The sequence below is a fragment of the Mesoplodon densirostris genome, chromosome 3 (assembly GCF_025265405.1).
Source record: "Mesoplodon densirostris isolate mMesDen1 chromosome 3, mMesDen1 primary haplotype, whole genome shotgun sequence".
Classification (NCBI taxonomy): domain Eukaryota; kingdom Metazoa; phylum Chordata; class Mammalia; order Artiodactyla; family Ziphiidae; genus Mesoplodon; species Mesoplodon densirostris.
Genome location: NC_082663.1, coordinates 2,791,239 through 2,801,852, shown reverse-complemented (window position 1 = coordinate 2,801,852; position 10,614 = coordinate 2,791,239). Strand labels below are relative to the sequence as shown.

Sequence of the window (10,614 nt, the reverse complement as noted above, 5' to 3'; positions counted from 1 at the left end):
AGCCAAATAACTAAAAAATACACTGAAAGCAAAATTTCATACTCCATTATGTCCTCATTCCACTTATGAAACGCCCCGACGCCACGATGCACCGCTGAGACAACTGGTTATAAACTGATTTCAAATACGAAGTCCTCCTTTGGGGAGAGGATTGGCAACTCTTTTCACTTTTCCCCCATCGTTGCCCACTTCAAAAAATCGTTTTATAAACTGCTTAAAATCGAACTCATCTATGTCTTGAGAAGGGCGTGTCCAGATAAATGTGTAAGAGTTGGAAGGAACTGAACTGCCCACAAGGATATTGCCCTGGTGACATTAACAAATGCAACAACGATCAGGAGACTGAGAAGCACCGGCCTTTTGGGTGGAAACTCCCCGGGAGCTTCCCTCCCCAGCCAAAGGCACTACAGCCCTGCCAGGATGCCAGGATTCCTGATTCCAGGACTGAGGAAGCCCCCAGCGACACCCAGCCACACACAGCAGCAGGAGCAGTGGCCATCATTTCATTTAGTTTATTAGACAAAAATATATGATTTAGACAGGTTCGCTGACGCGCTATTTACAATCTGAAATCACTCTATATACAGAAGGGAAAAAAAAAAAAGAAAGAAAGAAAGACAGAAGCACATGGGGGCATTTACCGAACTGATAATTGCCCTGAGCACGGTGACGGCCACCCGGGGCGGCGGGCAGAGGCCGGGCTGCCTGGACGCGAGCTCGGGCCGGACGAGCCCCTTTCTGCAGAAAGCGATGGATGGGAGTCCTTGACTTCGTTGCCAGATTTGCCCTTTACACCAGTTTGAAATATTTGTCTTGATTCCTCCCTCACCCCCTCCCTCCCGAACTTCTCCCCCCTCCCCCCGCAAAAGTAAAAGAAGACCCTGGATCAGGCTGATGGGAGGGCTGCTAGGATCCTCGGCGTCCCCTCCTGCGGGGCCAGCGAGCTGCAGGGGAAACACAGCAAGACAAGAAGAACACAGCGCTGTCAGTGGATGGAAGCTGGGACCCAGCATGGCCGGTGCTGCCAGCCAAGCGCCTGCGGGGCGGGGTGACCTGCCCCGCGAGGCTCCCGGCTCGAGAGAAACTGGGGCGGACTACGCTGGCCCAGGAGCCCGGCTGGTGGACAGCGCCCCGTCCACGCTAACTGCGCGGCCCCTCTGCCGCCTGCCACTGCTCAGCCTCCGGCCCCCGAATCCCCCTCGCCCCTACCCAGAGGTAAACACCAAAGGCACTCACTTGTCGCGCACGGGCTGGAAGGGCGACTTTAACTGCTGTGCCGGCGAGTCCGGCCTGGGGATGAGGTCTCTCTCTGCGAGGGAGGGGAAGAGGCAGAGCGTTAGGGCCGAGAGACAGTGCGGGGAAGGGGTGCCGCAGAGGGGCACAGGCCCCCCCCGCCCCGTCCCTGGGAAGTGTCTCCAGGGAAACCTCCCTGCCTCCCCCGGGACAGGCCAGCGGGTAGAGCTCAGCTTTCTCGGGAGAGCTGGAGGGCCGTGGCCTCGCTCCTTGAATTCAGGCAGGGATTACTGCTCAACCCCGAGCTCAGCGGTCACCGCCTCTCACCCTCCGGGGCCAGTGTTCCCCTCCATCCCCAGCATCGCCCGGGATCCGGATTACTGGCCTGGGGCAGGGCGGACGTCCCAGGGCGCTGTACCTGGGAGCGAGGGGCTGCTGCGGGACGAGGCCTTGTCGCCGTGGAGCACCCCCGCGGCCACGGTGACGGGCGGCTGCGGCGGCGGCGGCGGCGCGGACAGGTGCGGGCCGTGGGGCGCGCCAACGCCCAGGAAGGAGCGCACGTTGAGCAGCGACCCCTGCGTGAGGAACGCGCCGTTGGTCCAGTTGGAGAACTTGCCGATGTGGCAGGTGTACAGTCCGTGGCTAGGCAGGAAGGCCGGGTGTTGCAGCGGCGCGCCCGCGGGGGGCCCGTGCGCGCCCGCATGGCCGGCGGGAGGCGGCGAGGCCTTGGGCGCGCCGTCGGGGCTGGTGGCCGTCTCGGCCAGCGACCAGATCTTGGGCTTGCTGTGCGGCGCGCCCTGCAGGCCGCCCGCCGCGGCGCCCAGACTCAGCAGGCGCGTGCTGCCGGGCTCCGGGACCTCCTTGGCCAGGCCCAGGGGGGAGTCTTGGGGCTTGAACGTGTCGGCGGCCGCCAGCGGCGAGCCCTGGTCCCGGGCGAGGGCGGCGGGCGCGGCGGGCGCGCGCGGCGCCTCGGCTTTGTCCTCGTCATCCTCGTTGCTCTGGTCGCCGTCGTGCTCGTCGATCTTGTCGATGTCGATGCTCTCCAGGTCGATCTCCTCGTCGTCCTCGGCCTTCTCAGGGTCCCCCTCGGTATCGCTTCCGAAGAGAGCGCCGTCCTCCTGGTCCTTGCTGCGCGCGCCCCACGTCACCTTGTTCTCCTTCTTGAGGCGCCGGCGCGCGTTGGCGAACCAGGTGGAGACCTGCGTGAGGGTCATCTTGGTGATGATGGCCAGCATGATCTTCTCGCCCTTGGTGGGGTAGGGGTTCTTGCGGTGCTCGTTGAGCCAGGCCTTGAGCGTGCTCGTGCTCTCGCGCGTGGCGTTCTTGGGCCGCCCAGGATCCCCGTATTGGAACTGCCCGTAGGGGTAATAGGCCGGCGCCGTGTGGGCGGCGAAGGTAGCGGGGTGCACCCCGGGGTTGTCCTTGAGCTCATACTGTGAACCCTGCAGCCACAAGGCCCAGCGAGGGAGTAGAGAGAAAGCAGGGGGAAGAGAGAGAGAGAGAGAGAGAGAGAGAGAGAGAGAGAGAGAGAGAGAGAAAGAGATGAGTCCCCCAAACTGGGAAAGTGGAAGGCAAACGCTCCCGCCGGCTCCAGAATAGGTAGCCTAGTCCAAATGCACCACCCGGGTTGGAAGAGGGGGTCAGACCAGAAGCTGCCTCCAGAAACTGCCCTTCCACCAATCATGGAGGTATTTTTGTCACTCAAGAAAAGTTGCAGAATCCTAGAATCTCTAGAAGACCACAGCGGGAGCCGCAGCCCCTAGGATTTCCCTAGGCCGCCCGCAGGGCCCCCAGCCCCACCTCCCAAAACAACTCCAGAAGCCCGGGTGTCCAAGTTTATCTCACACTTGCTAGAGGGGAAAACCTTTTAACCAGGCTGATAAAACAGTTTCTCTAAACGTAGAGAACCAAGAGCCCAGGCCCCCTCCCTTTGACCCTGAGGGGGTCAAACAAAATAAACCATCCTGGGTTTTCTGAGAGTCCAAATCCACCAGCAATTTAAAATGAAAGCACACTCCTTTTAGCTCCCAAATTAACCTGCATAGAATGGCTCGCCCGCCCCGCACTTAAAGGTCTACAGTGGGTGACAGGTAATTTAAAATTTTAATCCTGGCCATCATCAACAACAATAACAAAAACACCATTTGTTTTTTTAAATACAAAAAGAGGGTTTATCCGGTAAAACATTAACGGGAGGGCCCGGAGCACCAACTGCGCAGAGCAGAACTGTTTCCTAGGCCTCTGCTCGGAGACTTTATCTCTCAAGTTTGACTTTGATCAGGAGCAAGCAAGCACAAACTGTTTGCAAGGCATTTAGAGGCCGTGATTTATTTGCAATCAATATTCTTTTTATCATCGGTAGTAAAACACAGCAAGTCAAATTATCCCATCAGGTTTTTTGGTAAATAACATTTTATCTTTCTAACAACCTCATTAGGCCTCATTATTACCATAAATTGCCCAGACAGACATTCACTCACAATTTTATCTTTTGGACTTCCAAATCCCCAACCGTAAAGGCTTGGAAGCCTAAACCTAGAATTTGGGTTTGGATTTAGGCTTCCTTTCCAGGAAGCATCAGGAGACCAGGAGGAAACACATGCGCACGTACATCTACCTTTGGGGGCGGGGTGGTTGGATTTCTATATAGTTTCCCCTCCGTAAAAGAGAAAAAAAACAAGCATCTCCCTTCCCAACCTCACTACAATGGGAGCAGATCCTCACCATAGAGGCCCCCCTCCCCTACAAACGCACGCGGGTTTCCCAACTGGCACACATCTGTATTCAAAATTTCTGTAAAAAAAATTATAATCCTCCATGTAAAAATTGTCGAGTTGTTGTGTCAGCAGAGAGGGGAACCGGGACTCTGGAGAAAGTTGCAAAAAGCAGAAGATTTCTTTGACTAATTAGTTCGGTGGTCGAGGCCCAGAGACAAGGTTTCTCCGGCCAGATTTCGTTTTTGCCGAATCTTTGCAAAATGTACTTTGCACTTTTCTAATTATTTTCGTTGTAACTGTAAGGAAGACATTTTGGCCTCGTCTCTGCTGGGAATTCTTTTTGAAAGGATACCTTGTAAATCTCTCAACGCTTCCCCCTGCATCCCGGCCGCCAGAACAAAATGGGAGCTGATCTTTTTTGATAGCAACCGATCTGAAAGGCAGCTGGGGCCGCTTTCAGAGAAATAGGCTTTCTTTTCAAAACTACAAGAAAAGTTACAGAAAAACACACCGGCCGCTTTGCTCCTTTACTATTGTCGGGTATGTATTTCCTGTCTCTTCTTCGCGGAGTGGGGAGACGTGGCGAGGGTGTGTGGGTGGGCGGGGGTGGGGGTCCTCGCAAATTGCGTGACCCCGCGGGCAGCAGTGCAGGAGGGGTCTGCCTCTCCGACCCGCGCGCCCGGCGAGCCATTCCCAGCAGCCCGAAGTTTAAGGCAGACTTTGCAGTCAGACCTAGGAAAATGGACCCTTTAGATCAACAGCCCCGCGGAGCATGAAATTTGCAGCCCCCGACTCCTCCATGTGACACCCACTGGGACAGGAGCCTAAGAGGACAGCATTTATTTTAAGCCCAGGGACACCGCTCTCTTCAATCCTCCATTATGCAAAGCAGGAAGAAAAGTGCTTTTCTTTCGGTGCAAATGAAATGAAAACTTTGGCAACTTACGAAAGTCAAAGCAAACAGCGTTTCAGACGCCAACAATTATTTCGCCTTCATTTTTTGTTTAATTTCAAATTTGCACTCAGGCCTCTAAGAGACCCCTCGGCCTGTCCGATCTCCATTGTTAGGCTTATTTTGACCGCATCTACTACGCTTTAAAGGGTTCAGATAAAACTGCACGAGCCCTGCCAAAGAGGGAGAAAATCGAGTCTCCCTGGCTCAGCCCAAACGCTGAAATGGTCGCGCCAGCGGGGCCCGCGGGCCGGGAAGGGGCGCCCGGGTAAACCGGGCCGAGCCGCCCCGCCGCCACCAAGCCAGGGGCGCCGGGCGAGATTGGCCCCGACCTCCAGCGCCGGCCGCGCGCCCCGGCCTGCTCCCGCGGCCTGCCGACTCCCAGCGAGACCCCCTGCGCAGCCCGAGCCTCCTACCTCCCCGCTTCCCGGGGCCCGTGGCGGGGCCGCTCCCGGCCGTCCTCTTCGAGCGCCCGCAGCCACCACCTCCTCGGCCCCGCCGGCAGGGCTGATCCGGCGCCCGCTCTCGCCTCCCGCGCTCCGCGCCGCCCGGGACCCGGGCCTCGGGACCCGGGCCGCGTGCGGGGCGCCGAGCAGGCCAGGCTCACTCACCATCTGCGAGAAGAGGCTGAGGTCCGCGGCGTAGGGCAGGAAGGCGCTGTAGTTGGGCGCGCCCGCGTACGGGCCGGCCGCCGCGTACATGCCCAGCACCGAGGTGACGGCGGCCGCGCCCGCGCCAGCGCCCAGCTCCGCCGCCCCGGGCCGGCCCGACGAGGCGGCGGCGGCGGCCGCGGCAGCCGCGGCCAGCACTCCCGGGCGCTCGCCGCCGTAGGCGCCGGGCCCCGCGGCGCTCAGGTACTGCGGGTAGCCCAGCTGCGGGAAGGACATGTCCGCGGACTCGGTGGCGGCGGCGGCGGCGGCGGCGGGCAAGTATTAAAGGGTTGGGGGTGGGGGAAGCGCAGGGGGCGGGGGAAGCGCAGTTTGGGGAGCGGGCCGCCGGCCGGGCGCGCTCGGGCCGGCCCGGAGGCGGGGGCCGGTGGCTGCTCCTCGGCCGGGTGCTCGCTGGCGCCCGGCTCCCGCCTGCGCCCGGATCCGCGATCGCGCGCCGACTGCGGCGGCCGCCCTCCGCTCGGCGGCGGGGCTTTCAGACACAATTTGAAGTTGATGCTTTGATTGGCATCCCCTTGAGCGCTGGCCCCGCCCCCGGCTCCCCTCCTGCCCCCTCCCTGCCTCCCGCCCGCCCTCGCCGACTGCTCCCGCCCCTCCCGGCGAGCACGTGGTGCCCAGCGCCGGCCGGGCCACCTCCGCCCGCGGTGGCCGCGCAAGCGGCCGGGCAGCGGGTGCGGGCCCGGAGGCCGCGGGCTCCTTCCTCGCCGGCCCCCGGGGCTGTCTGACAACCTGTCGACGCCGGTTTACAGCTGTCGGACACCGCAGCTGGCCGTTTCGCAGCCGAGGTGTGTCCTGCTTGCTCACAAAAAACACCTCGGCGCCTGCTTTTCCACCGTTCGGGCGGCGGGGAAGGGGCGGGAGGGACCGCGATGACAGCCAGCGGGGAGCGACCTCTCCTCCGAGGTCCATGGTGCCTTTGGCTCCCCGGGTCATCTTTGGCGGAAGTGCCACGAAACCGGCGTGGCGCGACACCCCGACGCGGGCGTGGCGTCCCCGTGGCCCCCACTAGGTATTAACAGGTCATCTGGCAGGGGCTAGGCTTGCCTCGCTGCGCTTGGAGACGCGGGAAGCGGCCGATCCCTGCAGGCTTTTCCAATTGTGAAAACTTTGAGAAAGGGCAACCCCAGCTGGGAAGCCACTAGCTTGGGGGAAGCAGATGGTCGGTTCTTGGGGGTGAGGGGAAAGGACCACTTTTCTTTGCGGAGAAAGAACCACTGCGGCCGGGAGGAAAGCAATCCGCCCCTACCCCGGCGATGGGAGAGGCCAGCCTGGCCTGGACCCCCTCGTTTGTCCACTAGGTGAGCAAAGACAGGAAGTAAACTTGTGTGGAGCGCGCCGGCCCGAGGCGGCGCCGCGACCAGGCCCGGGACCCGGCTTCCCTCTCCTCCTCCCGCCAGAAGAGCGGCGAGCGACCGGCCGGGCAGAGCGCGCGCTGGGGGGTGGCTCCGGATTGCCTGGGGTCCTGTGGGGCTGGGGCGCAGACGCCGAGGGCAAGGTCCTCCTCTCCTCCCTGTGCCCTGGACCTCTCGGGCAGGCCGCTTCTGCGCTGCGCTCAATGGCTTGGTCCTGGAGGCCGGGTGAGGAGCGCACCCAGGGTACCTGCCTAGCCTCCCGGGGCCGCTTTGCGCTCCATCTCCTAAGCTGCAACCGGCGCCAGGCGTGTACTCCCTGCTGCTGCGTTCGGGCACGCGGAACCCGGCAGGAATTTCATCCAGGGACCTGGGTGGCGGCCTCGTTTGGGGGACGTTTGAGGCAACAGAACTGAGGCCATGCCCCCAGAATGCTGTGATGCTGGTGATCTGGGCCACCTGTACCCTGGACACCGACCCGATCACCATCCTCTAGTTCCCTATTCCAGCGGCCCCAACCTGCTAGGTCCAAGGACTCCCCGAGCAACAGGAAAGATCCCGTTTCCCCCATCTGGGGACCTGAGGACAGTCACAGAGCCACCGCCTATAATTAGCGACAGTAACGCCCATAATAGTAATTACTAATTACCAGCTGTGTAATCAGGCTTTATTTTCTGTGTTCAGGGTCAGGTTTTCTTCCTGCTCATACCGTCCCCACTCTTCTCCAACCCCTACCCCCACCCCACTAACCAGTCCCTGCTCATGCCAGAAACCCCGTGCAACTGCCTGGGCTCCTTTCCTGCTTTGACAGCTTCTGGGGGGCCGCAGGTGGTCAGTCCTGCTCTGAGAAGCCCCTAACCGCAGCTTCCTCCTGCTGCCCAGCCCACCACCCTGCACTCCCCAGCTCCCTCTCCCCAAAACAAACCGACTGGCCAGCCCCACCACTGTCCTGTTTAGCAAACTCCAGTGTCACATTTCAGGGTGACAGGTAAATACAGGTGAGATAAGCCCTCTTGTGTGACTTGGAGAACCAGGTGGAATGTAAGCCCAGGGAAAATCCTCGGTGTCAAGATTCAGCCACAGGGATGAATCACCTGCCCACCGCCTACCTGCAGCAGCCCACCTTGACCCCCATCACACTGTAGCCCTCACAACTTGGGGGGAAATGGAGGGAGACAGGGCAGCAGGCTTTGTCCTGACCCTCAACCAGCCCAGCAGTACCACCCGCTGTGCCTGGTCTGTGCCACCTCCTTTCTGGTCATGAAGTGATTGTAGGTTCCTGAAGGCACCTGGGAGGTGAGTGGGAATGGCACACCAGAAATGGTGCCTGAGGATAAGGAGGTGATGGGGGAACTGGTACTAGAAAGGCCTGCGGTCTTGCCCCCAGGGAGCCCTGGAGAGGTGCCTGTGGCCTTTCTCTTTCACTGAGGGCCAGGTGCTGGGATCCTAATGCAGCCTGGCAACCACCACTCCCCATCTCTTCCCTGCTTTCTCCTTGGCCCTTTACCCCAAAACTTGCACGTGGAAAACTAGGAAGCAACGTCGACAAAAATAAAAATAAAAAAAGAAGAAATCTGCTTCCCATCGTGGAGAGGGGGAGGGGCAGAGAAGGCTCTAGAGACTTGCTGGCTCCATGTCTTCCCACCAGCCCTCTACTCAGTTTTATCCTCAGGTGGTTAAGGAGGGCCCAGGAAGGCCCAGGGTGCCTGAGCCAAGACAGCAGGCCCTGTTCCCGAACCTCGGGCTGACTTAAATAACCGCCTAATGGATCCAGAACTTTCCCCAAAGAGGCCGGCCCAGTGCACCACCTAAGCCCTTCTGACGTCTAGGGCTGCCACTCTGGTGGCCCGAAAGGCGCGGGGTCAAGAGACGGACCAGCACGGTCCTGCGCCGGGACCCGCGGGCACCGGAAGGGTACGCACGCAGGCTGCGGGGCTTTTGTCGCCACACCGTCGAAAACCGACGGCCTGGAGCCCTGCCGCTCTGGATGGGTGACTGGGGAGACCCGCTTCTCAGATTTTCAGCCACCGTCCGCGCCTCGCAAGGGATTGCTCAGGCAGGCCCGGCCACTAGTCTGGAAGCCTCGCCGGCCAGAGCATTCCCCGACCCTGTCGCCACCGGTCTTCACTGAGCCGGAGGCAGGGCCTGGGAGCGGTGCAAAGCCAGACCTAGGGGTCGCTGCGCGGCCGAAGTGGAGCTCCGCCCGGCGGTGTCCTGGCTCCGGTCTGGGAGCCCTGTGCTCAGTAAGGACCCCCACTAAGGGACCCGCGGCAGGTGTCCCCCATCGCCGGTGCGACCCCGCGGAGCTCAGCAGGGGCAGTTGCCGGGACCCTTTGGCTGGAAGGCCCGGACCCTTTGCGCGCCGCAGCTGGGACATGGATCTCTGGGTGCCCTCGTGTGTGTGTTGCGGTGGGGGGGGGGAGAGAGGGCCTGGGGCTGTGTACCGGGCGGGGCGGGGCGGGGCGGGGCGGGGGGGCGGGGGGCAGAGGTACTGATGCACGGTGCGCGTTTGAACCAACTGGATGGAAAGTTTACTCGCTCGTTTTCATTATTGGGGGTGGGCGGTGCTAGTTTTCTAATAGGACGGAATCGTTATCACCAATCTGAAAAATATCGTGTCCTTTTTCTTTCCCCAACCCCTCGATAAAAGTTCATCCAGCTCTCTTCCCTCCCCCTGTCCCCCGAATATTTACATAAGGATGAGATTAAACCAACCAAACGGCATCCTCATTTACAATTTCATTTCTTCTGAAATAATTCTCCACCGATTTTGAAGCCTTGCTGACCTAGGTCTCTGAAGAAGAGGAGGAAGCTCGTGGGGAAACAGCCCACTCCCTGGAGCCATCACAGACCTGCCTTTGGCGCCGAGAACCGGGCGACGCAGATCCGACTCGGGGATGCAGCCGTCGTCGCCTTGACCTCATCGCCTGCCTTTCAAAATGGCCATTATTTACTTTGCAGATGCCAGGGCTACAGCGCTGGACCGCAGATCGGTGGCAGGGCGGGGCGGCCTGAACCTGGTCCGCGCCTCGCGACTACGGCCCGTCCACCCGCCCTGAAGCTCACACCCTGATTTATGAGTCTTGTTAAACACTCATTTAAGACTTAGTTTCTCCAGCGAGATCCAGCCAGAAAGCCACCCCGCTCGGCTACAGCGAGGCAAGTGTCAAACAGTCCCGGGCAGTTGAGACCCTCTCCGGAGCGCCCAGCTGTAACCCGGGCGCCCATGGGCGCCAGGCCAGGAGGTGGGTCGTGCTGGCAACTGTGATGCCGCGGCCCTCCCGACCCCGATTCCTGTGTGCCGGTTCTGCCCGCTCCTACCGCTGCAAGCTCAGATCCACGCGGGGGCCCGACCGGGGACACCCCTGGTGCCTCCTGGCCAAGAGTAGCACCCAGCTAACGTCCTGAGCGCGCGGGACTGCGGAGACCCCGCGGCGAGACGTGCGCGCCTGGGCAGAAGTAGCCCAGGGGGGCCCGCGGAGGAGAAGCCAGGAAAACCAGGGGAGCAAAACGCCCAGCGGCAAGGGACGCGGGACGGTGACATGCTCAGGGCAGTGCCCCGCACGGTCTGCCATGCAGAACGAGTGTCTGGATGTACTGGGGGCTTGGCTCCCTGGAGCGCGACGGGCGGGCGGGCGAAGCGCGGTCCGGCGCCCGGGGCCTCCCCAACCGGCCTGAGTTTCCCAGGCTAGACA

The 10,614-nt window shown here is 61.0% G+C and overlaps 1 protein-coding gene across 2 annotated transcripts; it reads right to left on the bottom strand.

Moving 5' to 3' along the window:
* Positions 1–506: 506 nt before the first annotated feature.
* IRX1 (iroquois homeobox 1) lies at positions 507–6,017 on the bottom strand. Of its 2 annotated transcripts, none has more exons than XM_060091575.1 (4): positions 5,514–6,017; positions 1,652–2,675; positions 1,237–1,309; positions 507–944 (listed from the first exon to the last, which is right to left on the bottom strand). In XM_060091575.1, the coding sequence occupies exons 1-4, from the start codon at positions 5,787–5,789 to the stop codon at positions 887–889; spliced, it is 1,431 nt and encodes a 476-aa protein (XP_059947558.1). In that variant the 5' UTR covers positions 5,790–6,017; the 3' UTR covers positions 507–886. The 2 variants fall into 2 exon arrangements, with proteins under 2 accessions (XP_059947558.1, XP_059947559.1); XM_060091576.1 differs by lacking the exon at positions 5,514–6,017 and adding an exon at positions 4,462–4,675.
* Positions 6,018–10,614: the final 4,597 nt, after the last annotated feature.

Coding starts and splice junctions, on each gene's coding strand:
- IRX1 (XM_060091575.1), bottom strand. CDS start 5,789: ATGTCCTTCCCGCAGCTGGGCTACCCGCAGTACCTGAGCGCCGCGGGG. Junction 2,676..5,513: donor TCAGCCTCTTCTCGCAGATG/GTGAGTGAGCCT, acceptor TTGTGGCTGCAG/GGTTCACAGTATGAGCTCAA. Junction 945..1,236: donor TTCCAGCCCGTGCGCGACAA/GTGAGTGCCTTT, acceptor TTTCCCCTGCAG/CTCGCTGGCCCCGCAGGAGG.